Source organism: Aphelocoma coerulescens, chromosome 21, assembly GCF_041296385.1.
Source record: "Aphelocoma coerulescens isolate FSJ_1873_10779 chromosome 21, UR_Acoe_1.0, whole genome shotgun sequence".
Classification (NCBI taxonomy): domain Eukaryota; kingdom Metazoa; phylum Chordata; class Aves; order Passeriformes; family Corvidae; genus Aphelocoma; species Aphelocoma coerulescens.
The window spans coordinates 340,538-366,499 of NC_091034.1; the positions used below are offsets into that span (position 1 = coordinate 340,538).

A 25,962-nucleotide genomic window follows, 5' to 3' on the forward strand; every position below is an offset into this window, starting at 1 on the left:
CGCGCGGGGGACAATGGGGTGGGGGCGGGCCCACTGTGGGCGCGGGGGGGGGCGGGCAGGAAGTGCCGCGCGGCCGCGCCCCCTCCTGCTCGCCCACCCCGGCCCGTCGCGGCGGGGCCGCTCTTGAGGTGGCGGCGGGAGCGCGAACCCCACCGGGACCGGCAGCGCGAACCCCACCGGCACTGGGAACGGGGCACGGCACCAGAACGGCACCGGGCACCGGCTGGGTGAGGGCACCGGCGGCTGAGGGAGACGCGGGGCGGCATCGGACGGGGGTTGGCGGGGGCCGGTCTCGAACCCGGGTCCTGCCGGGAGCGGGGGGGCGGGCTCAAACCCGGGGCTCCGGTACAGCCGCCGGCAGCCCCAGCCCCGATCCCCCCGAATCTGGCCTCAGCCCCGATCCCCCCGAATCTGGCCTCAGCCCCGACCCCTCCAAGTCTAGCCTCACCCACGGCCCCCAAATCCAGCCTGAACCCCACCCCCTCAAATCCAGCCTCAGTCCCGACTCCCCATATCCAGCCTCAGCCCCGGACCCCAAATCCAGCCTCAGCCCCACCCACCCTTGTGCCCCTAATTCAGCCCCATCCCTGCCTCCCACCATTCAGCCTCAGCCAGGCCCCCTGATGCAGCCTCAGCCCCACCGCCCCAATATCACTGGTACTCCCAGTTCCCCCTGTCAGACCACTCTGTATCCCCTGTATCTGATTCACCCCCAGCCTCGAACCTATTGCAACCCTATTGTGTCCCCTCCCAGTGTTGCTCTGATCACCTTTATCCCAAATCCGTCCCACTACATCCTGATGCTCCCATTCCCCCCTATTGAATTCTGACCACCCCATTGCATCCTGATCCTCCTAATGCAACCCCTCCAGCCCCCACATTGTATCCTGACCCCCAGTTTTCCCCCTGCACTGCAGCCGTATTGCAGTTTAGTCCCCCATTGCAACCCCCCATTCCCCTGTTGTGGCTTGATCCTGCTATTCCGCCCAGTGTGACCCTCCCAGCACCCCTAATTGCATCCTGACCCCCCTATTCCCCCTCTTTGTAAATCCCCCAGCCCCCCATTGCCTCCTGACACTCCCACTTCCCTCCACTGCAGCCCCTCCATTGCATCCCAACCCCCACCTTGCCCCCCATTACAATCCCCTCAATCCCCATTCCCACCTGACCCCCATCCCCTCATTATCATCCTCAGCCCTACTCCCCCCACTCTTCCCCACCCCGAGCACCCCCATTCACCCCCTCCCCATCAATCCCCCATTCACCCCCTCAACCCCCTGCTCCAAGCCCCCACTCACCCTCTCACCCTTAATTCCCCCCGCCCCAAACCCTCATTCACCCTCTCCCCCCACAACTTCCCCCCCAACCTACCCCCACCCCCAGCCCTCCACTCACCCTCCCAAGCTCCCATTCACCCTCTCACCCTCATCCCAAGGCCTCTACTCACCCTCTTTACCTTCAACCTCCCCCCATCCTAAGCCCCCTTTTTACCCTTCCACCTCAACCCCCCCATTCACCCGCTCCCCTCTGAAGTCCCCTCATTCATCCTCTCCCCTCACAATGTCCCCCCTCACCCCAAGCTCCCCCTTTACCCTCTCCCCACTCAAGCCCCGTCATTTCCTCTCTCCACCTCCCCAAGCCCTCCAGTCACCCTCTCCTTCCACAACCTCCCTACCCCAAGCTCCCCTTTTAGCCTTTTCCCCTTTAATCTCCCCGTTCATCCTCTCCCCGCCACCCAAAGCCCCCTATTCACACTCTCCCCATCACCCCACGCCCCCCACTCACCCTGTCCTCCCACCGTCCCCCTCCCTGCAATCCCCCATTCACCCTCTCCTCCTCACCCCATGCCCCTCTCCCCAGCCCTCCCTGACCCCGTGCCCCTCTCCGCAGCCCCCAGCCATGGCGTGCAGCCTCAAGGACGAGCTGCTGTGCTCCATCTGCCTGAGCATCTACCAGGACCCGGTGGGGCTGGGCTGCGAGCACTACTTCTGCCGCCGCTGCATCACCGAGCACTGGGTGCGCCAGGAGCCGCAGGGCACCCGCGACTGCCCCGAGTGCCGCCGCACCTTCCCCGAGCCCACGCTGGCCCCCAGCCTGAAGCTGGCCAACATCGTGGAGCGCTACAGCGCCTTCCCCCTGGATGCCATCCTGGGCGCCCAGCGCAGCCCCTTCCCCTGCAAGGACCACGAGAAGGTGAAGCTCTTCTGCCTCACCGACCGTGCCGTTGTCTGCTTCTTCTGTGATGAGCCGGCCGTGCACGAGCAGCACCAGGTCACCAACGTGGATGACGCCTTCGAGGAGCTGCAGGTGGGTCCCCATGGGATTCCCTACCCCGAGTGGCTCCCTGGGGCTGCTGTGTCCAGCTGGTCCCTCTTGCTTCTGTGGTAGTGCCCATCCCTTTTGTCCCTGCACCCGTCCTGAGCCCGTGGGGGTCAGTCCTGTGGCTTCCTCCCATCTGTCTGTCCCTGCACCCCTTCTTTTCCCTCTCAGGGTCAGCCCTGTGCCTGCATCCTGTCATTCTGTCTGTCCCTGCACCCCTCCTGTCCCCATGGAGGTTCAAAGGGGTCAGTCCCATGGCTTCCTCTGGTCTGTCTGTCCCTACAGCCCTCCTGTCCCTGTGGGGGTCATCCCTCTGCCGTTTTCCTGTCTGTCCCTGTGTCCCTGCACCTCTTCTTTTCCCTGTGGGGTCAGTCCCATGCCTTTCCCCATCAATCTGTCTGTCTCTGCACCCCTCCTGTCCCCACAGGGGTTAGTCCTGTGACTTCCTCTTGTCCCTGCACCCTGTGTTTCCCTGCACTCCTTTTCCCTGTTGGAGTCAGTCCCACGGCTCCCTCCTGTCTGTCTGTCGCTCACCCCTCCTGTCCCCATTGGGGTCAGCTCCATGCCTTCCTCCTGTCTGTCTGTCCCCACAACCCTTTTGTCTGCATTGGGGTCAGCCCCATGCCCTCCTCCTGTCCACCCCTCCGTCCACCCCTCCGTCCGTCCATCCATCCATCCACCCATCCATCCATCCATCCATCCATCCATCCATCCATCCATCCATCCATCCACACTTCTGCTGCTGCCCCCCTGGGATCCCCCTTCTCCATCCCCCCTGGGAGTTCTTGGGAACCCTCAAACCACCCCATGGCTCTGCTGAGCTGTCCCCCAAGCAGGACCTTCTAATCCAGGCCCTGCTACCGCCTGCCCCAGGCAGGACCCTCATTCCACAGGGACCATTCCCGGCCTGGCCATCCCACAGCCCCATAACCCCATGGTTGGTTTGGGCGGGAAAGCTCCTTGCAGCATCCCTTTTTTCCCCAAATCCCCTGTTTATGGATTTTCCCTCCCTGTCCCCAGCGGGAGCTGAAGGAGCAGCTCCAGGGGCTGCAGGAGAGTGAGCGTGGCCACACGGAAGCCCTGCAGCTCCTCAAGAAGCAGCTGGCCGAGACCAAGGTACATGTGGGGACACCACTGTCACCCCTGGGGACCCCCCGTTTTTCCCCAGCCCTTCACAGCCCCCCCAAAGCAGAATTGGGGTCATCCCCATTGCCACCCTGATGACCCCAACTCTGACCCTTACCAGCCTGGTTTTGGAACTTCCAAACACTCCAAATTCCACAATTTCATGGATTTGCCCCGTTTTTTACTTCTGTGGTACCCCCAAATCCCTCCATGGGGCTGCTCACCCCTCTGTAATTTCCTGCAGTGCTGCTTTGATTTACTTTTTAAATTAATTTAATTAATTATCTCCTCACTTAGGGGTTCAGTATCCAGCAAGGTTCAATTTTCTCCCCATCCCCACCAGCGACTGGGTGTTTTAGGGTCTAGAGGTTTTTAGGGGTTATTTTAGGAGTTTTTCTTAGTTTAGGTTTTTTTCTTGGGGGTTTTTTTAGGGGGTTTTAAAGGTGTCATTTGAGGGGTTTTAGAGTTTATTAGAGGTTTTTAGGGGGAGGTTTAGGGCTTTTAGAGAGTCTCTTTAAAGGTTCTTTAAGAGCTCTTTAAAGTTCTTTGAGAGGTTTTTTCAGGGTTCTTTTGGAGATTCTTTTAGGGTTCTTTGGAAGGTTCTTTCAGGGTTCTTTTAGGTTTCTTGGGGGGATTCCTTAGGGTCCTTTGGAAGGGTCTTTGGGAGGTTATTTTAGGTTCTTCAGGAGGTTCTTTTAGGATTATTTTAGGGCTCTTGGGGGGGTTCTTTTAGGGTTCTTTGAAAGGTTCTTTGACAGGTTTCTTTAGGGTTCTTTAAGGTTTTTTTGGGGTGGTTCTCTTAGGGTTCTTCAGAAGGCTCTTTGGGTGGTTCTTCTAGGATCCTTTTAGTCCATTTTTTTAAGGATGCAAGATCAAATCCACCCTTGTAGCCCCCAGAATTCCCTGATCTGATGCCCTTTTAGATATTTATTTGGGGATTAAGGAACTCACAGAGCGACCAGCAGAGCTTTGGGTGCTCCTAACCCCCCCGTTGCACCCCAAGTCCTCAGCCAAGAGCCTGCGGGCGACGATCGGGGAGGCGTTCGAGCGGCTGCACCGGCTGCTGCGGGAGCGGCAGAAGGCGATGCTGGAGGAGCTGGAGGCCGACACGGCGCGGACGCTCAGCGACATCGAGCACAAGATCCAGCGCTACAGCCAGCAGCTCCGCAAGGTCCAGGAGGGCACCCAGATCCTGAAGGAGCGCCTGGCCGAGGCGGACAAACACGTCTTCCTGGCCGGCGTGGCGTCCCTGTCCGAGAGGTGGGTGGCAGCGGGGATGGCGGGGTCCCTGGTGTCACCCCCACCTCGGCACTGTGCGTTCTCCGCAGGCTGAAGGGGAAGATCCATGAGACCAACCTGACTTACGAGGACTTCCCCACCTCCAAGTACATGGGCCCACTGCAGTACACCATCTGGAAATCCCTCTTCCAGGACATCCATCCCGGTGAGGACACGGGGACGGGGGCGGTGGGGAGGTCATCAGGGACAGGGACGCACCAGTGAGGGATGGGGGCACACTGGTGAGGGACAGGGTTGGAGGCATCACCAGCAAGAAATGGGGACAGGGACATCACCAATGAGGGATAGGGACATCACCAGTAAGGGACAGGGACGTGGCCATCTCTGTTGAGGGACAGGGACATCACTGATGAGGGGTAGGGACATCACAGGCAAGGGATGGGGATGGGAACACACCAGTGAGGGATGGGGACACCCTGGCAAGGGACAGGGATGGGGGCATCACTGGTGAGGGTTAAGGACACACCAGTAAGGGATGGGGACATCCCTGTTAAGGGGCATGGACACACCAGTGAGGGATATAAGAGCAGGAATTTTGTCATGGGCAGGGGATGGTGACATCACCAGTGAGGGATAGGGTGGCACTGGTGAGGGATGGGGACAGCACCAGCAAGGGAAGGGGGCACACTGGTGAGGGATGGGGACAAGGACATCATCGTTGAGGGATGGGAACATATTGGTGAGGGTTTGGGATACACTAGTGAAGAATGAGGGTATCACCAGTGAGTGACAAGGACACCCTGGTGAAGGATAGGGACATCACTGACAAGGAATGGGATTGGGGACATCACCATTGAAGGACAGAGACACACTGGTGAGGGGTGGGACTAGGGACATTACCAGTGAGGAGTGAGGACAGAGGACACACCGGTGAGGGATGGGCATGGGGACAACAACTGTGAGAGAAGGGGATGTCACTGGCCAGGGATGGGGACATTACTGCCAAGGGTCTGGAACATCACTGGCAAGGGATGAGGATGAACACACCGGAGAGGGATGGGATTGAGGGACTGTTGAGGGAAGGGGTTGCCGCTGCCAGGGGACAGTGACATCAGTGATGAGCGGCGGGGAGGGAAGGGGATGGGACCATCACCAGGGAGGGACGGGGACCCACTGATGAGAACAACGGTAGGGACATCACTGGCAAGGAGTGAGGATGAGGACACTGGTGAGAGAAGGGGATGGGAACATCACCAGTGAGGGACAGGGACACACCAGTGAGGGAAGGGGATGCAGTGCCAAGGGATGGGGACGTCACTGATGAGGGACAGGGACACCCTGATGAGGACAAGGACAGGGCCATCACTGACAAGGGACGAGGATGAGGACAGGACACCCCAGTGAGGGATGGGGACAGGGCCACCCCGCTGACTTTCCCCCCACGTTGGTTGTCACCCTGGTGGGACAGAGCACCTGCGCTGGCTCCGGGGCTGCAATAACCCTCGTTCCCCCTATCCCTGCTGTGTCCCAGTGCCAGCAGCGCTGACGCTGGACCCTGGCACTGCCCACCACCGCCTCATCCTGTCAGACGACTGCACCATCGTGGCCTACGGCAACCTGCACCCGCAGCCACTGCAGGACTCGCCCCGGCGCTTCGACGTGGAGGTGTCGGTGCTGGGCGCCGAGGCCTTCGGCGCTGGCGTGCACTACTGGGAGGTGGTGGTGTCCGAAAAAACCCAGTGGATGATCGGCCTGGCCCACGAGGCTGTGACCCGCAAGGGCAGCATCCAGATCCAGCCGAGCCGCGGGTTCTACTGCATCGTGATGCACGACGGGAACCAGTACAGCGCCTGCACCGAGCCCTGGACGCGGCTCAACGTCAAGGGCAAGCTGGAGAAGGTGGGCGTCTTCCTGGACTATGACAAGGGGCTCCTCATCTTCTACAACGCCGATGACATGTCCTGGCTCTACACCTTCCGGGAGAGGTTTCCCGGGAAGCTGTGCTCGTATTTTAGTCCTGGGCAGAGCCATGCCAACGGGAAGAACGTCCAGCCGCTGCGGATCAACACTGTCCGCATCTAACGGGGGTTTTTGGGGTGTCCCCCCACCCTGACGGGTGTTTTCCCACTCCAGGAACTGGTCTCGGTGCTGGGCAGGATCTGGCATTCCGCCCGCTTCTCTCGGTCCTGTGCTTCCAGGGAATCCCAGTGCGGGGGGCTGGGATACGGCAATAAAGGATTTGGAGAGAAGGGGCCGGGTGGTGAAGAGCCCCAGGGTGGGGGTGCTGAGATGGGCTGGTGGCACCGTGGGGTGCCACAGCAGGGGTCTGTCACCGTGCTAGGGCTGCCACACTGTGCTGGGGCCGTTGTGCCCTGGTCTGTGGCACTGTGCCGTGGTGGGCTGTACCATGGCAGAGGTCTCTCACCGTGCCAGGGGCTACCGTGGGTGTCACACCATGCCAGCGGTCACCATGCCACGGGACACGTACTGCGGCACGTGTGCCACACGTACAGCACCGTGCCCTGGTGTGCCATGCCAGTGTGTGCTGTGCCGGGCCAGGCTGTGCCACGGTGTCCCAAGCAGGGACAGGGCTCTGTATGTCCATGCAGGGGACACTCTGTGTATGGGAATGTACAGGAGGAGCTGGGCTGTGTAGGGTGGGCTGTACAGAGGGTCTGGTATATGGGGAGTGGGCTGTAAACAGGAGGTGATGCAGGGGGGGTGCTGTGTGCAGGGGGTGTGATGTACAGGGGGTGTGATGTGTTGGGGTGGGCTGTACAGGGATATGGTGTATGGGGGTTGTAATGTGTAGGGGCTGCACTGTATAGGATATGCTATGTAGGGGCTGGTCTGCGTGGGGCTGTGAGCGGTAGAGGGGGGCTGTGTAGGGGGTGTGGCATATGGAGGGAGATGTCTAGTGGGTGAGCTATGTGGGGCAGTGGTACACAGGGGTGGGCTGTACAGTAGAATGATGTATGGGGTGATGTTTAGGGCCCGGGCTGTGTCAGGAGTATGGTACAACGGGGGAGATACATAGGGGTGAGCTGTATGTGGTGATATATAGGGGTGCGCTACTTAGAGGAGGGATAGGTGGGGGGGTGTTATATCAGGGCGGGCTGTGTGGGGGCTGATGTATCGGGGGGGACGCAGCAGCGCTGGGCACTGAGAGACAAGGGCGGCACCGGGGGGACACCGGGAGCGGCACCGGGGGACACCGGGGGACACCGGGAGCGGCACCGGGGGGGCACCGGGGGACACCGGGAGCGGCACCGGGGGACACCGGGGGACACCGGGAGCGGCACCGGCCCCCGCCCGCCCGCCCGCCAGGCGGCGCTGTAGCAGCCTGCCCGTGGGCTCCGCGCGTGCGCCCAGGGCGGGTAATCGAGCGCCGAGTGGCGGAAGCGGTTCGCCGCCATCTTGCTCCGGGCACAGCCCCGCCGGTACCGGGGAGCGCGGGGGGGGGCAGCGGGGGCCGGGGGAGCTGAGGGGCTTGGCTGGGAGAGTGAGGGGGCACCGGGGCATTGGAGGGGGCTGAGGCGCCACTGTGGGCCTGGGGAGGATCTTGTGAGGCACTGAGCGCTGGGAGCTGTGGGAGTGGGGTGCCTGTGGGTGTGGGGGAGGCTGTGGGGCATGAGGGGCGCCTTGTGGGGCGCTGAGGGTGGTGGGGTTTGGGGGGGTTTATGAGGGGCTGGGGAGATGGAGAGGGCTTTGAGGGGCCTGGGGGGCTTGGGACGGTGGTCTCTATGGGCAGTGGGGCGCAGGGGGGGCTGTGAGGATGGAGAAGAGGTGGGGGGGCTTTAGGACAGGAGTGTCTGTGGGGTTGGGGTGCTCTGGGACCGATAGGGGGTGGGGAGATGGGGCCGCTGAGGGGGCTGGGGAATGGGGGGTGACGGGAGGAAGCCTTGGGGGCCCTGTGGGGCTCCCTGTCTGTGGGGCTGTGGCGGCACCTGAGAGGCTGGGGATGGATTTGGGAGTCAGGATGGGTTTGGCGGGGGGGGCGTCTCCTCTGAGGCTCAGGCTGGGATTGGGGGGCGGGGTCTTCTGTAGGGCTTAGGATGCGTTTAGGGGTCACCTGTAAGGCTCAGAATGCGTTTGGGGGTCACCTGTGGGGCCCAGGATGGATGTGGGGGGAGTCCCCTGTGAGGGTCAGGATGCTGTTGGGGCACCCCGTGTGACCCTCGGTTGTCCGGGGGGGCTGCGTGGGTGGGCCGGGGGCCCCGGGTTGACTCCCCCCGTGCCGCAGCCATGGACGCGGGGGCGCGCAAGGAGCGGCCGAAGCCGCGGGAGCCGGCGGCTCGCCTGGAGAAGGCCAAGCAGAGGTCGGCACAGCAGGAGCTGAAGCAGCGGCAGCGGGCGGAGGTGGGAATGCGGGAATGGGGAGGGACACGGCCCAGCCCTGGCCGAGCCCCCGTTGCCATCTGCCCTTTCCCAATCCCAGATCTACGCCCTGAACCGGGTGATGACGGAGCTGGAGCAGCAGCAGTTCGACTCCTTCTGCAAGCAGATGCAGGGATCCGGGGAATGACAGCCCGGCCCCCGCCCTCCCCCCCCCCCCCCCTTCTTTTCTAATCCCCCGGTATTTATTATCAAATCGCTCTTTTTATATCAATAAAATCTGTGCTGGTTCTCTGTCTCGCGGCTCCTGCTTGCTCCGGGTGAGAACGGCGTGGGGGAGGCCGGGGCAGGGCCGGGGCCAGAGCAGCTGCGGTGCCGGGTGCCAGCTCCAGCCACGGCCCCGTCCCGACACTCCCTGCTGCGGGGAAGGGTCCTGCCCTCCCGGAGCTGGGATTTGTCCCGGGGGGACACAGCAGGAGCCACATCTCGCAGCTGCTCCTGCTGCTGGAGCCTCCCTGGAGATCCTGAGTGTTTCTCCAGCACCAGGTTTGACCTTCGCTTCCTTCCTCCACCCACACCCTCTGTGCTCCAGCCGCCGCTGTCCGGCAGCCTCCGGCTTTCCAGAGACTTTGGATCGAATCCTGCTTCCCCCCTTCCCTGCCCCAGCGATGACGCACTGAGGGGGTGAAAGTAAACCACATTTGGGATGGTATTTCCCTGCAGCCATGGGTTAAGCGGCAAATTCCAAACTGCTCCCAGTGAATCCCGTGTCCAAAACCCTCTGGAAGTTTGATCAGCATCTTCTGCCCCCCACCCAGGGAGGGCCTTCCTCATTTTTGGAGTGCAAACCTCTCTTTGTAATGAATTCCCACTGGGCAGTGGGAGCGATCCCTAAACTTCAGTTTCCTGTGCAGAGAAGGGCTTGGGGGTCTCTTGTCAGGGCAAACCCTAAATTTCCTGTTTCCCAAGGATTTGGGGGTCTCTGCTGTTGGTGTGGGGGGATGGGGGTTCCCTCACCTCACCCCCTCCCCCCCCACAAGGGATGGGGATTTTGGGGCTTCCCTGATGTTGAGCCTTTCTCTTTTTTTACCTTAGCAGGCTCCCTTTGCTACCCAGATTCAGTGGGAAGAGCAAAGGAAGGAAGCAGCACCAGGAGCAAGGATGAGGAGGATGAGGATAAAGCAGGCTTTACTAGGCTCTAGGGAGGGCTCAGGCCTTGCAGCTCCAGAGGGCGAAGGGAAAGACGATGTAGGACGTGGCCCAGGCCAGGCAATAAACCGCAGCCACCGCCGCTGGAGCCAGGAGGACGGCCACCACCCCTACGGAGCGGGAGAATCCTTGGGGATCTGCTCTTCCTCACCTTCCACCGCCATCCCGACAGGTTCATCCCCATCCTTACCTCCAGCATAAACCAGTTTCTTCCAGAGCTGTGACTCCAGCACCCTGTCGTGCGGGTAGAAGCCACAGTCGGCCATGAACAGGATCATCGCGGCCGCGGCCACGCGGAGCAGGGCCACGTGTCCCCCGGTGAGCAGGAAGGTGCTGGCCAGCAGCGCTGAGGCGTAGGGGCAGGGCAGCCCCCGGTAGGTGAAGGGGATCCCTGTGGGGTGCCAGGAGGTCAATGTGGGGGGCAGCACCCCAAATCCCCCCACGCCCAGGGTTCATCTTACCGCTGGAGAAGAAGCAGAGGCGGGCAAAGACGGCCAGCACGTAGGCGAGAGTCAGCAGCCCCCCCAGCACCCCCTGGGGCTGCAGCAGCAGCGCCGTGCCCAGCCCAAACGTGGTGAAATCCGCAAAGTCATCCAGCTTGGCACCTGTGGGAGCAGCGAGGGGCAGGGGCCAGGTGGGCATCGGGCATGGGGGACACCCCCTGGGTCACCCCTGGGCCGGGGGGATGCACTCACCCAGCGCCGAGCAGGCGTCGAGCTGCCGGGCCACGGCCCCATCGGCCAGATCCAGCAGGAAGCCCAGGAGCAGCAGCCAGCAGGAGTGCTGGTATTGCCTGGAGGAACAACCCCACTTCTCAGCCCCTGCTCCCCCATTTTCACCACATTTCTCCCTTTTTCGCCCCATCTGTTGAGGGTGGAGAGGTAAGCCCCGCCACCAGATTGGCCACCAAGAGAGCAAAACTGGGGTGATCTCCACCTGTCATCCCATCTTTGCCCTATTTCCCCTTTTTTCCAGCAAAAGTGGGGTGACCCCCACTTTGCAATCTGCTTTTTCGTCCTGTTTTTCTTTTTTTTTTTTGCCCCGTTTCCCCTCCTTCCCCCCACTTAACTTTGGATGAAGGAGAGCCTGAATACAGAGGTTGGCTATGGAGGGAGCAGATCCAGGGTGACCCCCACTTCCCAACCCTCTTTTTCACCATATTTCCACCTTTTTCACCCTATTTTCCCCTTTTTTATCACATTTTCCCCATTTTCCAGAAAAAGTGGGGTAACCTCCACTTTTCAGCCCTCTTTTTTACCCCTTTTCAGCCCATTTCCTTCATTTCCCCCCCCTCATCTCTTGATGCTGCAGAGGCCAAAGGAGAGAGCCTTTGACCATGGAGACAGCCAAACCATGGTGTCCTCCACTTTTCATCCCTGTTTTTCACCCATTCCCCCATTTTTCCAGCAAAACCAGGCTGGCCCCTGCTTTTCTACCCAATTTTCACTCCATTTCCATCTTTTTGCCCCCCTTTCCTCCTTATCCAGCAAACAGGGCAAACCACACTTTTCTACCATCTTTGCCCTCCCATTTCCCCCTTTTCCCAGAAAAAACAGGGCAAACCCCACTTCTGTGCATCTTTTCCACCACATTTCCTCTCCTTTTATCCCATTTCCCCCTTTTTTTCCCCCAGCTATTGATGCTGCAGAGGCTGGACGTGAGCCCAGCCACCAGCTTGGCCACAGAGAGAGCAGAACCAGGGGGACCCCCACTCCCCAGCCCCATTTTTCACCCCGTTTTTCCCAGTTTCCCCCACCTGTTGACGCTGCAGAGGATGGAGGAGAGCCCAGCCAGGAGGTTGGCCACGGAGAGCCCGTTGGCCGCGTTTTTCCGGAGGAATTCCAGTGCCCGTCCCCGTCCCGCTTGCTCACTCAGCACCAGCTTCTTGGTGGACTGGAAAATACCTACAACCCCCGACCGTGTTCCAACCAGGGAGGTGCTGCAGCCCCCCCCCAAAAAATAGCAGGTTGGTGCAGGGGTTCCCCCTCCTCAAACCAAAATCCCCCAAAATCCGTTTAGGAAGCAGCAGGGGGTAGATTTGTGCAAGCTCTGCTGCTGAGCTCCCCACCAGCAGCCAAAAATGGAATAAAAGAGGCCAAAAAAGCCAAGAAATTAATAAAAAGAACCGTAAAACATAATAAAATAAAGACAAATTAAGCCAAACCCAAGCTTAGACTAAAAGCCAACCCCGGTTTAAGCTCTATGGATCTTATATACCTATCGGGCTAAGCTTTAGGGAAAGAATTTAAGGGTCCTGTCCTTTGCCCCCCGCCTTTGCCGTGTCCCAAAGCCAGGCAGATCCTTCATCTGAAAGAAAACAGGACGTCAGAGCAAAACAAACCCCCCGAGCCCCCTCAGAGCCCCCCCGAGCTGCTCCGGGCCGAGCCCGCGCGGGCTCATCGCCGGAATGCCACCAGAACAGCTCCCCAGGTGGGAAAACCAGGAAGAACCGCAGGAGAGCTGAGCTTTCGGGGGTCGGCGGCTCCGAGCGCCGCGGCGAGAGCGACCTTTGGACACCGCGCCCGGGGCCGCCGGCTCGGGCTGAGCCGGCAAAATCCCCCCTGAGCCCCGGGACGGGCGCTCCTGCTTTACCGGAACCAGGGATTTTTGGGGGTCTGAGGCCGTGCTGGGTGCTACACCCCACCTTTATCCTTCAGTGTGGGGAAACTGGTGAGTTTGGGATCTTCGAAAGCTGAATGGGACTTTGGGATTTGCCGTCCCTTCCCAGCGCCAGGCAGGATCGGGGCCCTGGGAATGTTCCGGAGCTGTCGCAGCACCGGATCCAGGGACCTGTGAGCGTCACAGCACCCGGGCACTGCCGGGGCTTCCAAACTCGCCCGTTCCTGGCGTTTCTCGCCCCAAAATCAAAGTGCCGGGATGGGAGGGAATTCCTTAGCACTTCGGCGCTCCCGCGGCTTTTATCACTACTGTGGGGGGGAAGCAAGGTGATTTGGGTTCTTCCCAGGTGCGCTACGAGGGGGTTGTGCCCCCGGGGCTATCTCACCCCCCGCCCCAAGGCGCAGGGAAAAGGGGTTCAGCCACAGGACATGCAAAGTTAACCTATTTTGGGGGGCCAATTCATTTTTTTTTCCGGTTTTCTGCCCCAGTAACCCTAATTTTTCTACTAACCCCAAATGATGACTTTTAGGGATGGGGGACACCTCACAAGGGGCCGAGCGGCATCCAGGTGACACTTACCGACCGGCGGTGACACCATCCACATGGCAGCGGCGGCCGTGGCAGCGGTGACAGTGACGCCCCGGCGAGGGGAAACTGAGGCAGGGGCCGCTCCGTGGGGCTCCGCGCGGTGCCGCGTTATATAAGGAAAAGCCTCCCGGGCTGAGTCACCCGGCGGGGGTGGGTCCGGCCAGAGGCCACGGACACGGACACGGGGGGTTCGCAGCCGCTTGGCACCACCGGCGAGGGAGGAGCTGCCCTGGGGGGCCGGGGGGCCATGCCAGGCTCGCGGTGCCCCTGCCAGCCTCCCAGCACCCCTGCCAGCCTCCCAGTGCCCACGCCAGGCTCACAGCACTGGTGCCAGGCTTGCAGCGCCTGTGCCAACCCTGCAGCGCCGGTGCCAGGCTCGCAGCACCCGTGCCAGGCTCGCAGCACCCGTGCCCAGCCACAGCGCTGGTGCCAGGCTCGCAGCACCCACACCGTGCCCACAACAGCAGGACCGGGCTGGCAGCACCTGTGTGGCACTGATAACACCTGTATCACACTCACAGCACGAGTGTCACTCTGATAACGCCTGGATCCGTCTCACGCCACCAATTCCAGGCTCACTCCTCACCTTCTCCAGGTGTGGGCCACCTATGCCATGCTCACAGCACCTTTGGTAGCCTTGCAGCCCCTTTGGCAGGCTCACACCACCCACACCCGGCTCATGGCACCCATCCCACACCCGCAGCACCCATCCCACACTCCAGCACCCATCCCGCACTCATGGAACACCTGCCAGGCTCTCACAGCCCATCCCAGGATTGCACCATTGTGCCAGGCTCATAGCACCCATTTCCAGCTCTCAGCACCCCTGGCAGGCTCACAGCACCCACCCCACACCCACAGCACCCACCCCACACCCACAGCACCCATGCCAGGCTCACAGGACCTGCCAGGTCTGTACCAGCTGTACCACAGCTCTCATGCCACACTTGTAGCACCCATGGCAGCCTCACAGCACCCACGCCAGTCCCACAACCCCCACACCCATCCCACAATACCCACACCTATCCCACAACATCCACACGAGTCCCACAGCCCCACACCAGCCCCTGGCACTGCCACACTCCTGCCCTGCACCCCGCTGCCACCCCAGGGATGGCACCCAAAAGGTGTCACCAGCCGGTGCCATCCCATCAGCCACTCCTGTCAGTGGCACCGGGGTCACAGCTGGTGCCCCCCACCCTCGCCCACTGTGCTGGGCTGGGTCACCTTGTCCCCCACCCTGGGCCTCTGCCAGGTGGCCCCAACTTGTGCAAGGGTGTCACGAGTTGGGGGAGCTCGGCCTCTCCCTCCCCTGGAGCAAAGGGCCGGCGATAGCGAGGGGCTGCCGGGGGAGGCGACGCCGGGGCCACCACCGGGAGAGCAAAGGTCCCCGAGGACACGATGACGAGGGGCCCATAAAACTTATACAGCCTGGTGCTGGAATTTTCCACCCAGATCCCAGTGGGAATTGGGGGGTGCAGCAGCACCCACGGCTGCAGGGTCCCGGGGTGGGGGGGAGGGCCTGGGGTGCCCCGTTGGGGGGTCCCAGGGTGCTGGTCACGGCGGGGGCACCGGTGAAAGGGCTCTTTGTTCGCTGGTCACGCGCTGGTGCTGGCGGTTGCGAAGCGACGGCCAGGCCAGGAGGGCCACGATCATGGGCGTCCGGCCCTGGGGCACCCCACGGGGGCCATCCCGGAGCCTCGGGGGGGCCCAGCCCCGTGGGGGACAGGACGTCACTGGGTGCCCATCGCTGTGGCACCGGGGCCATCCCTGTGTCCTCAGGGCACCCAAAGCCACTGCACTGATGTGTCTTGGGGTGCCTTTGGCAGCCGGGGTGTCTGAGAGTGCCCGTTCCCATGGCACCTGGGTGCCCATCCCTATGGGATCTGGGTGTCTGAGGGTGCCATCTCCATGGCATCTAGGTGTCTGTGGGTGTCCATCCCTATGGGATCTGGGTGTCTGTGGGTGTCCATCCCTGTGGTGTCTGCGCACCCCTCAGTGTCTATCCCCACGGTGTCCGAGTATCCCTGGGTGTCCATCCCCGTGACATTGGGCACATCTGGGTGCTCCCAGTACGATCCACTGGTGATGGCACAGCCCCTGCTGCCCCCAGACCCCTCCCCAGCACAGGGACACACTGGTACCCGTTGTTGGTGCTTTATTTGCCCGGTGCCAGGCCGGGGGGTTGATGACAAGGATGCCGCCACACTCAGTTGTCTCTCATGGTCTGGAAGGGAGAAGCTTCTAAGGGGGGAGGGCAGTACCCCAACACCTTGACACCCCAACACTCCAATAACCCGACACTCCAGCACCCCAACACCTCGGCACTATGGCATCCCAACACCCCAAGAGCCTGGCACACTAGTGCCCAGCACCCCAGAGCCCTTTTGCCCCAGCACTGTGGCATGGTGACATCTGGTACGCTGGGACCATGGCACGCCGACAGCCCCGTCCTCTGGTACCCCAGCATCAGGGCACCCCAACACTGCACCCCAACAACCTGGCACACCAATACTCTGGCACCATGGCACCCCAGCAGCTCAGCAGCCTGCCCCCTTTGCCCCCTGGTGCCCTGGCACCTAGCACCCAGAGCCCTGGTACCCCATTGCCCTGGCACCCAGCACCCCATTGCCCTGGCACCCCAGACCCCTGGTACCCAGCACCCTGCTACGGCATCCCAATTCCCCAGCGCCATGGTAGCCAAGTTCCCTGGCACCCCGACACCACGATATCCCAATTCTCTGGTGCCCTTGTACCCTGACAACCCAGAATCCCATTCCCTGGCATCCTGTGCGCACCTCTGCGATCCAGTCCTCGAAGGCAGACACGCGGGTGAACACGGTGGGTTTCTTGGCGGCGTTGCAGCCCAGGGCTGACACAAAGCTGGCGATGCCATGGACCTCCCAGGTCCCATCCTCGGCCTGGCAGTTCAGGGGGCCCCCAGAGTCGCCCTGGGGTGTGGGATGAGGCAGGGTCAGCACCACAGGGGAGCCCGGCGCGGTACCCCCTCTGCCCTGGAGCGGTACCCACGTTGCATCCGGCCTTCTCGGCGCCACCGGCGCAGATCATGGTGTCACGGATGGCCAGGGCCCCCCACCAGTCGGGCTGGGAGCAGTGCTCATAGTCCACCACGGGCAGCTCCGCCTGCTGCAGCCGGTCCGGCAGCGACCCCCCAGCTGTGGGATCAGAGCACCCCGGGGTCTGCCCGTGGCCCTCCATCCCACATCCATCCATCCATCCATCCATCCATCCATCCATCCATCCATCCATCCATCCATCCACCATCTATCCATCCCTCCATGCACACATGCATCCATCCATCCACCACCCATCCCTCCACCCATCCAGCACCCATCCAGCACCCATCCATCCCACATCCATCCATCCATCCATCCATCCATCCATCCATCCATCCATCCATCCACCATCTATCCATCCCTCCATGCACACATGCATCCATCCATCCACCACCCATCCCTCCACCCATCCAGCACCCATCCATCCATCCATCCACCATCTATCCATCCCTCCATGCACACATGCATCCATCCATCCACCACCCATCCCTCCACCCATCCAGCACCCATCCATCCCACATCCATCCATCCATCCATCCATCCATCCATCCATCCATCCATCCATCCATCCATCCATCCATCTCCCCATTCATCTCCATCTGCGCTCTCTCCCATCTGTTCCTCTCTCCCTCCTCCCAACCCTCCCTTATCTCCCCATCCTGCCATCCCTTCAACCATCTCCCCAACCATCCCTCCCTCCATCTCCCCATCTATCCCTCATCTATCCATCCCTCCCTCCACCCATCCCCCATGTCCAATTCTCAACCATCCCTCATCCCCTCCCTCCATCTCCCCAACCATCCCTCAACCATCCCCCCATTTCTCCATCCCCCATCCCTCCATCTTCCCATCTTCAACCCTTCACCATCCCTCCACCCATGTCCCCAGCCATCCCTCCATCTCCCCATCCATCCTCCATCCTTCTCCCCATTCCTGCATCCCCACCTCACCCTCCACCTCCCCATCCATTTCCCCATCCATCCTCCATCCTTCTCCCCATTCCTGCATCCCCACCTCACCCTCCACCTCCCCATCCATTTCCCCATTAATCCCTCCACGCCTCCATCCACCTCCCCGCCCACCCCTCCGTGCCCGCCCGTCCCCGCCCGCCCTGCCGCTCCCGGACGCACTGGTGAGCCGTCCCCAGCCGCTGAGCACGCAGGGGTACCCGTTGGGCAGGATGGAGCCGGCGGGCGGCAGCCGCCCCACCTGCACCTCCGCCGAGAGCGCGGCCGGGCGCTGCAGCTTCAGCAGGGCGATGTCATTGCTGCGCGGGGACACGGGTCAGAGGGGCCGCCGGGGGGGGCACGGGGTCCCCAGCCCCCCCCCAGGGACCCCGCTCACCCGCAGGCCGCGCAGAAGCTGAGCCACTTGGGGTGCACGAAGATGTCCTCGGAGTTCACGGGGATGAGCTGCTCGGGGCCCTCCCCGGTGCTCATGTCGTACTCGCCCACCACCACCTGGTACGTGAGGGATGTGCTGCCAGGAAAGGGGAGGATCAGCGGGTGCGGCCCCCCCGGCATCCCTCCTGCACTCGGGACCCTTCCATGCACCAAACTCCCTGCCCTGCACCCGAAATCCCCTCCCTGCACCTCTCCATTCACCAAATCTGCACCCAAACTCACCTCTCTGCACCCTGAACCTCTTCCTGCACCCAAACCCCCCGCCCTGCACCTCCCCATGCACCCACCCTGCACCCAAATCACCTCCCTGCCCTCTGAGCCCCCTCCCTGCACCCATCCTGCACTGCACGCCATCCCTGTGTTCACTTTGCATTTTCACCCCATCCAGGCACTCTTTCCATGCGTGTGGCAACCCCTCCCTGCGCCCTGAATGCCCTCCCTGCTCCCAGAACCCCCTCCTGCACTCAGGACTCCCTCCCTGCACCCCCCTGCACTTTTCCCTCTCTCCTGCACCCCTCCCTGCACTCATCCCCGCACTCTGAAGCCCTTCTGCACCCCACAGCCATCCCTGTATCCAACACCCATTTCCGCCCCCCCAACACTCATCTCCGCACACCGCATCCCTTCCATGAAGCTCTCCGCAGCCCTCCCTGCACCCCGCACCCCCTCCTGCACACCAGCACCCCTCCTGCACCCTGCACCGCCAGCCCCGGAGCCCTCACGAGATGCAGTGCGCGGCCGTCATCACCCAGTTGGCAGCGATCAAGGTGCCCCCGCAGGTGTGGTGGAAGGTCCCGTCCCGCTCGTACTGCAGCGAGATCTGGGGGGGGGACACCGCTGGGTGCCACCGTCCCCCCACACGGGCGCCACCACCCCGTCCCCCTGCGCCCCTGTCCCCTCACCTGCCAGGGCCAGCTGTAGGGCTCCGCATCTTGCCCATTGACCACCCGGGAGTCCGGCAGCACCGCGGCGCGGACACCTGCGGGGCACGGCACCGTCAGCCACCGAGCACACACCCGAGCCTGGGGACACGGAGCGGGTCAGGGGACACTCACCGCCAGCCACCAGCAGCAGGACGAGGCTCAGCATCGCAGCCATGACTCAAGTGTGGGTGTCCCGGGCACCTGCCGGCCTTAAATCCCCGCCGGTATCGGGAGCACCCAAGGGCACCCCTGGGAATGGGCACCCGGTGCCCAGCTGGGGGCTGGGGGGGGTGTTAAACATTAACCTTGGCCTTGGGGGGAAGTGGCCAGTGGGGACCCTACAGATCCCAAACCCCCCTGTCCCTGCTGCCCCCTCCTGCCTCTGTACCCCCTGTGTACCCCGCGAGTGCCCCACGTCCCCCACAGGCCCTCTGGTCTCCCTGTGCCCCCCACAGCCCCTCTAACTGCTCCTGTGCCCCCCTTAGCCCCCATGACCCACCCCTCTGTGCCCCATAGCCCTCACAACCACCCCAGTGCCCCCCACAGTCACCTCTGTGCCTCCCAGAGCCGCTACGACCCCCCTGTATCCTCACAGTCACCGTAACCACCCGTGCCCCCCATAAGTCCCCATATTCCCTGAGCCCCTGGTGGCCCGCTCAGGCCCCTCTGGCCCCCATATATCCCTCCCCCTGCCCTGGGCCCCAGAGCCCCCAAGCCACCAAGCCCCCCCTATAACCACCCCTGTCCCCCCATACCCCCTGTGCCTTTGGTGTGCCCATATGGCTCCTATAGCCTTCATGGGCTCAGTGCCTCAAATGTCCTCCCCTCCTGGACCCCCATAGCCACCCCTTGTGCCCCCCATAGACCCCATGCCCCTGGTGTGTCCCCATTTGGCCCCTATGGCCCCTATAGCCCCCATGGACTATATGGCCCCATATATCCCTCCTCCCAGACCCCATAGCACCTACAACTACCCCTGTGCTCCCATAGCACAGGGGTAGCTGTGCCCACATGTGCCCACATAGCCCCAGCATCACCTCTACCCCCCCACAGCCCCTTCCAATGGTCCTTGCAACCCCCATATCCCCCATGTTCCCCTACAGCCCCTGTGCCCCCCATATGCCCTATGCCCCTGGTAGCCCATATATACATATATCTGGCCTTCATATACAACCCCCTCCCAGAACCCATAGCCCCCATAATCCCCCCTAGACCCTGTAAACCCTGTGCCCCCATAGCCCCCCTATATCTGCCATGCTCCTTGTGTTCCCCATATACCCCTATACTGTCCTGTGCCCCAAGAGCTCCCACAGGCTCCCTGCACCCCTATAGCCCCCCCCCCCCCAATATCACCTTATGTCCCTGGTGCCCCCCCATAGACCCTATAAACCTCAGTGTCCCTATAGCTCCTCACCCCAGTACCCCCATAGCCCCTATAGCCCCCCTGTGCCCCCATGGTCCCCCTCTACCCTACACCCCCGGTGCCCCCATAGCCCCCACACCCCCCTGGTACTCCCAGAGTCCCTATAAATCCCTATAAATCCCTATGTGTCCCACATTGCTCCCAAACTTCCCCACGCACCCCAGAAACCTCGTGGAAGTTCCCACAGGAGTCCCCCGTGCCCCTCCAGTGTCCTCACGTACCTCCATGACCCTGTAAAAGTTCCCAGGGGTGTCCCAAGGTGTCCCCATGAGCTCCCATGTCCTTGTAAAAGCTCCCAGAGGTGACCCCCATGTCACCCCGTGTCCCCATAACAGTTCCTGCAGGTGCTCCACAGTGTCCCCACGCACTCCCGTGTCCTCCTGCAGCTCTCCAGAGGTGACCCCGTGTCCCCACACACCCCTTGTCCCCGTAAAAGTTCCTGTAGGTGCTCCATGATGTCCTGCACCCCTTGTCCCCATAGAAGTTCCCAGAGGTGCACCCCCGTTCTCCCCCCACACTTGTGTTCCCATAGAAGTTCCCAGGAGTGTCCCACGGTGTCCCCACGCTCCCCCGTGTCCCAGGAGAAGTTTCCAGAGGTGACCACCCGTGTCTCCCGGTGTCCCCACTCACCCCCGTGTCCACATGCAACTTCACAGAGGTGTCCTCACTCCCCCCGTGCCCTCCTAAAAGTTGCCGGGTGTGTCCCCCCGTGCCCCCACTCCCCCCGTGCCCTCCTAAAAGTTCCCGGGGGTGTCCCCACGCACCCCGTGTCCCGGTATAAACTCTCAGAGTTGCTCCCCGTGCCCCCCCGCAACTTCCCCGTATCCCTGTGAACGTTCCCAGGGGTGTCCCCAGGGATGTCCCAGCGCAAGATCCCAGAGCTGTCCCACGGGGTCCCTGCGTCCCGCGTGTACCCCCGTGTATCCCTCGTGTCCCTGCAAAAGTTTCCAGGGCTGTCCCCATTATCCCCGCGTCCCCGTGGAGGTTCCCAGGGGTGTCCCACGGTGTCCCTGCCTCCCCGTGGACGTTCCCAGTGGTGTCCCACGCGTGTCCGCGTCCCCGTGCAGGTTCCCAGGGGTGTCCCACGAGTGTCCCCGCATCCCCGTGCAGGTTCCCAGTTGTGTCCCACGCGTGTCCGCGTCCCCGTGCAGGTTCCCAGGGGTGTCCCACGCGTGTCCACGTCCCCGTGCAGGTTCCCAGGGGTGTCCCACGCGTGTCCCCGCGTCCCCGTGCAGGTTCCCAGGGGTGTCCCACGAGTGTCCCCGCGTCCCCGTGCACGTTCCCAAGGGTGTCCCACGCGTGTCCACGTCCCCGTGCAGGTTCCCAGGGGTGTCCCACGAGTGTCCCCGCGTCCCCGTGCACGTTCCCAAGGGTGTCCCACGCGTGTCCACGTCCCCGTGCAGGTTCCCAGGGGTGTCCCACGGTGTCCCCGCGTCCCCGTGCAGGTTCCCAGGGGTGTCCCACGGTGTCCCCGCGTCCCCGTGCAGGTTCCCAGGGGTGTCCCACGCGTGTCCACGTCCCCGTGCAGGTTCCCAGGGGTGTCCCACGGTGTCCCCGCGCCCCCGCGTGTCCCCGCTGACGCTCCCCCGCGTCCCCGTGTCCCGGTGCGAGTTCCCAGCGCTGTCCCTCGCTGTCCCCGCGTGTCCCCGCTGACCCCCCCCCCGTGCCCCCCGTGGGCGCGCGCTCCGTGGCCCCGCCCCGCGGGCCGGGGGGGGCGGAGGGGGGGGGCGGGGCGGGCCCGGGGCGGCGGCGGCGGCCGGAGCGGAGCGGAGCGAGCGGAGCGATCGCGGCGGGGCCGGAGCGGGGCAGGAGCGGCGATGGGGCGGCGGGGCCCGGCGGCGCTGGGGACCCTCCTGCTGCTGGGGACGCTCCTGGGGGTGAGTGGGGCCGGGGAGCGCGGGGGGCGCGGGGTTGGGGTCCCCCCCGCCGAGCTGGGAGGTCCCGGGAAGGAGTTGGGGGCCCCGGAGTTGGGGTCCCGCGAAGGAGTTGGGGACCTCTAAAGGATTTGGGGTACCTGAAAGGAGTTGGGGTCTCCACCCGCGGACTTGGGGTCTCTTGTTGAGTTGAGGTCCCTTGTAGGAGTTGGAGTCCCCCCGCGGAGCTGGAATCCCCGAAAGGAATCAGGGACCCGGGAACTGGAATTCCTTGTAGGAGTTGGGGTCCCCCACGGGAGTTGGGGTCCCCGGAGCGGGAATTCCGTAGAGCAGTTTTGATCCCCCCGTTTTGGGTTTTGGGATCCCTTAAAGTACTCGGGGCCCTTAAAGGAGTTGGGGTACCCACACGATTTGGGGATCCCTTAAAGGATTTGGGTACCACGGAGCTGGAGTCCCCTGAAGGAGTTGGGGTCCCCTAGAGGAGTTAGGACCTCCTCCCCGGAGTTGGGGATCCTTGTAGGAGTGGGGGTCCCCCACGGAGTTTGTGTCTCTTGAGGGATTTGGGGATCCTTGTGGGAGTTGGGGTCCCCTCAAGGAGCTGGGGGAGTTTTGCTGTGCCCGAAGGGAATCGAGGTCCCCCCCCCAGTGCAAGGCCCAACACCCTGCTCCGGCCGCTCAGGAAATTGGGGTGTCCCTCCACGTGTGCAGAGGGGGTGCAGGGATCCCAGGGTTATCGGAACTGAGGTCCCCCAGGACACCAAGGAGATGTGGGGGTCCCTGTTCCTGAAGGGATTGGGGTGTCCCCCCTGTACCAGGGGTCCCTGGCACCCTGCCCCCCTCCCTAAGGGACTGGGGGTCCCCCCCTGTACCGGAGTCACGTGGAGACCCCAGGGCCCACTCTGTCCCATCTGGGAGTTGCAGTGTTCCCCCGAAGGAGAGGTGGGGTCCCTCTCCCCATGCCCTGTCCCACCTGGAAATGGGGTGTGTGGGGTCCCCCTGCCTGTCCCCTATGGGACTTGGGGTCCCCCAGGAACTGGGGGTACATGGGGTCACCCCTCCCTATACCCCTATAGAACTGGGGTCCCCATGACCCCATGTGGGGCTCCCCAGTCGGGGGGGTCCCCATCACCCCTCCCTGTTCCTTCAGGGAATTGGGGTCCCCCGTGACCCCCGGGTGGGGATGGTTCCCATCACCCCACAAAGCCACCCATGGTGGTCCAGCCCCCCCCTTGCCCCCACACCCCACCGTGGGTGGAGGTCACCCATAGGGGCTCATCCTGCTTTTGGGGTGTCCCCCCCGACCCCGTCCCCACGCCACCCCATCCCCCGCCCCAGCTAAATTTAAAGGGTGATGGCGGCGCCGGTCACCCTAAAAATAACCGTCCCAAAATACGCCCCGGGGGGGGCGCTGCGTCTGGGGGTGCCCCTGGGGGGGTCCCCACCCTGCTGAGGGCAGTGGGGCAGGGGGTGACACCTCTGGGTGCCCCCCGGGGGGGTGCAGGGGGGGGTTTCGCCGTGGGGCTGCTCACTCCCGATTTACGGGGGGGTCCCTGAGTGGGGTGCGGGGGTGATGGCGATGGGGGGGGGGGGGGCCTGAGGTGGGGGGGGCAGGGGGGCGGTTTGGGGTTGGGCGGGTGCCCGGGGTGGAGAACAGAGGGGGCCTTGTGCTCGGGGCCATGCTGGCAGCGCGGCCCCCCCTTCCCGTGGGGCTCCCACCCACGGCCGGGGGGCTGGCGGGGACAAAGGGGGGGGGGGATCCCCACTTTACAACCCCCCACCCCCCATTCTGTTGAGGCACAGGGGGGGATCTGGGGGCCGAGCACCCCAATAACCCCCCTCGCCGGGATGTTGGGCCATACATCCCCCCTACAAACGGGGGGGTCCCACGCGCCCCACGGAGGGGTCCGGCGTGGGATGGGGCACGGGGGTGCCGCCCCCAAGGGCTGCGAAGGGTTAACTGGGGGGGGGGGGTGGAAGGGGAGGGCGAAGCAGGAATGTGCGATAAGATCACCGTGCCCGGGGGGAAGGGCTGGGGAGGGGGGGGACACCCCACACGCACCCGCCCCGCTTGCGAGCGCGCTCTTGCACACTCGTGTGCCCGGGGCACGCACGAGGGGGGCACGGCCGAGGCCGCTTTGGGGGGCCCCGCGCTGCTGGGGAGGCTCGTGTCACACCTGGGGGCACGTGGGGACATTTGGGGCCACCTGGGGACATTTGGGGCCACCTGGGGATACTTGGGGCTACCTGGGGGTACTCGGGGGCACTTGGGGACCCTTGGGCCCGCAGCGCACATGGCCTCTTGCCTTGGGCTCTCTCCCATGGCCAAAGATGGCCCGGCTGGGATGAGGAGGAGGAGGAGGAGGAGGAGGAAGGGGGGGAGGAAGGTCAGCTCAGACGCTGGGTCCTTGCCAGCACTCCTGGGTTTCCCCCTCGCCATCAAAACCCGACACTCCCCCAAAAAGACTTGTTATCCCACAAAAAAAATCGACTCCCCCAAAAAATCCTCCTAAAAAATCTGTCTATCCCCAAAGAAAACCATCTCCACCCCCACATCCATCTCCCCCCGAGCCCATCTCCCTCCCCAAAACCCCCTTATCCCTTCCCCCAAAAATCCATTTCCCCCCCCTAAACCCATCAAACCCCCCCAACTCACCTCCACTCTCCAAAATCCATCTCCCTCCCAAAAAACCCATCACCCCCCCCAACCAATCTGCCCCCAGGAAATCACCCCCCCAGCTTCACTCCCCACCAAAAAAAAGTACTCCCCTCCAAAACCCATTTACCCCAAAAATGCCCAGACTGCCCCCCCCCCCCCGCCCCCAGTCCAAGTCCTTTCGGGATAAATTAGGCAATGCCAGCAGGGAGGAATGCAGCGGGGGGGGGGGGGGGGCACATATTTGGGGCCCCCCTGCCTCCCCGGCTGTGGCTTTGACCCCGCAGCTGCTTCACCCCCAAATCCCGGGGGCGGCAGTGGGGGGGAGGGGGAGAGAGCAGCTGCCTGTGCCCCCCCGGGACCAGCATCCCGCCAGCTGTGCTGGCAGCCCCCCCAAATCCTGGGGTGACCCCCATCCCCCAAACTGAGGGTGGCTCAGTCCTTGGGGACCCCCGGGAGGGGGGAGGAGGGGCTTTTTTTGGGGGGGGGGAAACACCTTTTAACATGACCTTGGGGGAACAATAAGTCGGGGGGGGCGGCTATTAATAACCCCCCCGGTTATTATTCCTGTGCTGCGTCACCTCCTCTTCCTCGCCCGGATGAATTAACGAGGGGGGGCACATCCAGATTTGGGGGCCACTTCAAGATTTCAGGAGCCACATCCAGATTTTAGCGGGGGAACATCCAGACTGGGCGGGACGACATCCAAACTGGCTGGGGACGCCCAAATAAGGGGGGGGTCCTGAGTTTTCCCCCCAGTCTGGGGTGCAGTTTGGGAGCGGGAGGTGGGCAGGGTGGTGCTTCCTCACCCTCCTCTTCCTCGGCCCCCTCCCCCCAACTTTTCCCCAGGGTGCGGGGCAGGATTTGGGCCGGGGAGTGGAAAATGTGAGCGGCGGCGGGGCCGTGGCGTCCGGCCGGGCGCGGTGCCCCGGCGGCAGCGGGGGGGACCCGGGTGTCCGGGGGGGCCCAGGCGTCCGGGGGTGCGGGGCCGCGGCGCGGGGAGGCTTCCGGTAACCGGAGAGGGGGATTGTCCCCGACCCTGCCCGGACACTGCCGGACACCCGACACGCAGCTGCCCTTCCGCCGGCCGGGCTGGGGCTGCGGCGCCGGGGCTGAGCCCCCGCGGCTCGGTGCACGAGTGGGGGGCGATCCCAGGGCACCCGGGGGCTGGGGAG

The 25,962-nt window shown here is 63.3% G+C and overlaps 5 protein-coding genes across 6 annotated transcripts in view; 3 read left to right on the forward strand and 2 right to left on the reverse strand.

Annotated features, from left to right (window-relative positions):
* The first annotated feature begins 50 nt into the window (after positions 1-50).
* LOC138121324 (E3 ubiquitin-protein ligase TRIM62) lies at positions 51-6,935 on the forward strand. Its single transcript, XM_069034729.1, has 6 exons — positions 51-227; positions 1,891-2,307; positions 3,340-3,435; positions 4,448-4,704; positions 4,773-4,888; positions 6,215-6,935. Exons 2-6 carry the CDS (start codon positions 1,900-1,902, stop codon positions 6,763-6,765), a joined length of 1,428 nt encoding a protein of 475 aa, XP_068890830.1. The 5' UTR covers positions 51-227; positions 1,891-1,899; the 3' UTR covers positions 6,766-6,935.
* Positions 6,936-8,071: 1,136 nt separating this feature from the next.
* SVBP (small vasohibin binding protein) lies at positions 8,072-9,309 on the forward strand. Its single transcript, XM_069035021.1, has 3 exons — positions 8,072-8,123; positions 8,927-9,042; positions 9,122-9,309. The coding sequence occupies exons 2-3, from the start codon at positions 8,929-8,931 to the stop codon at positions 9,206-9,208; spliced, it is 201 nt and encodes a 66-aa protein (XP_068891122.1). The 5' UTR covers positions 8,072-8,123; positions 8,927-8,928; the 3' UTR covers positions 9,209-9,309.
* An 880-nt stretch (positions 9,310-10,189) lies between these two features.
* Positions 10,190-13,707, reverse strand: TMEM269 (transmembrane protein 269). Of its 2 annotated transcripts, XM_069035020.1 has the most exons (7): positions 13,426-13,707; positions 12,493-12,534; positions 11,984-12,131; positions 10,923-11,020; positions 10,689-10,832; positions 10,418-10,618; positions 10,190-10,337 (listed from the first exon to the last, which is right to left on the reverse strand). In XM_069035020.1, exons 1-7 carry the CDS (start codon positions 13,448-13,450, stop codon positions 10,228-10,230), a joined length of 768 nt encoding a protein of 255 aa, XP_068891121.1. In that variant the 5' UTR covers positions 13,451-13,707; the 3' UTR covers positions 10,190-10,227. The 2 variants fall into 2 exon arrangements, with proteins under 2 accessions (XP_068891121.1, XP_068891120.1); XM_069035019.1 differs by lacking the exon at positions 12,493-12,534 and having other exon boundaries at positions 13,426-13,685.
* A 1,870-nt stretch (positions 13,708-15,577) lies between these two features.
* On the reverse strand, positions 15,578-19,012 carry CELA3B (chymotrypsin like elastase 3B). Its single transcript, XM_069035219.1, has 8 exons — positions 18,970-19,012; positions 18,817-18,893; positions 18,637-18,734; positions 17,856-17,990; positions 17,642-17,778; positions 16,465-16,610; positions 16,233-16,385; positions 15,578-15,661 (listed from the first exon to the last, which is right to left on the reverse strand). Exons 1-8 carry the CDS (start codon positions 19,010-19,012, stop codon positions 15,644-15,646), a joined length of 807 nt encoding a protein of 268 aa, XP_068891320.1. The 3' UTR covers positions 15,578-15,643.
* Positions 19,013-22,077: 3,065 nt separating this feature from the next.
* Positions 22,078-25,962, forward strand: part of HSPG2 (heparan sulfate proteoglycan 2) — a 40,766-nt gene continuing 36,881 nt past the window's right edge. The window contains exon 1 of the mRNA XM_069034771.1: positions 22,078-22,137. Coding sequence (XP_068890872.1) covers positions 22,078-22,137 — 60 coding nt within the window. The remainder of the gene's footprint in view (positions 22,138-25,962) is intronic.

Bases quoted from the DNA above. Each gene is read 5' to 3' on its own strand.
- LOC138121324 (XM_069034729.1), top strand. From the start codon at position 1,900: ATGGCGTGCAGCCTCAAGGACGAGCTGCTGTGCTCCATCTGCCTGAGC. The intron at 4,705-4,772 runs GTGGGTGGCAGC...CGTTCTCCGCAG, and splicing joins GTGGCGTCCCTGTCCGAGAG to GCTGAAGGGGAAGATCCATG. The intron at 4,889-6,214 runs GTGAGGACACGG...GCTGTGTCCCAG, and splicing joins CTTCCAGGACATCCATCCCG to TGCCAGCAGCGCTGACGCTG.
- SVBP (XM_069035021.1), top strand. From the start codon at position 8,929: ATGGACGCGGGGGCGCGCAAGGAGCGGCCGAAGCCGCGGGAGCCGGCG. The intron at 9,043-9,121 runs GTGGGAATGCGG...TCCCAATCCCAG, and splicing joins AGCAGCGGCAGCGGGCGGAG to ATCTACGCCCTGAACCGGGT.
- TMEM269 (XM_069035020.1), bottom strand. From the start codon at position 13,450: ATGTGGATGGTGTCACCGCCGGTCG. The intron at 12,132-12,492 runs GCAAAGGACAGG...CGGGGGTTGTAG, and splicing joins GGACACGGCAAAGGCGGGGG to GTATTTTCCAGTCCACCAAG. The intron at 11,021-11,983 runs GTGGGGGAAACT...TTGTTCCTCCAG, and splicing joins ATCCTCTGCAGCGTCAACAG to GCAATACCAGCACTCCTGCT.
- CELA3B (XM_069035219.1), bottom strand. From the start codon at position 19,012: ATGGCTGCGATGCTGAGCCTCGTCCTGCTGCTGGTGGCTGGCG. The intron at 18,735-18,816 runs GTGAGGGGACAG...TCCCCCCCCCAG, and splicing joins CCTACAGCTGGCCCTGGCAG to ATCTCGCTGCAGTACGAGCG. The intron at 16,611-17,641 runs GTGCGTCCGGGA...CTGATCCCACAG, and splicing joins CGGCTGGGGACGGCTCACCA to CTGGGGGGTCGCTGCCGGAC.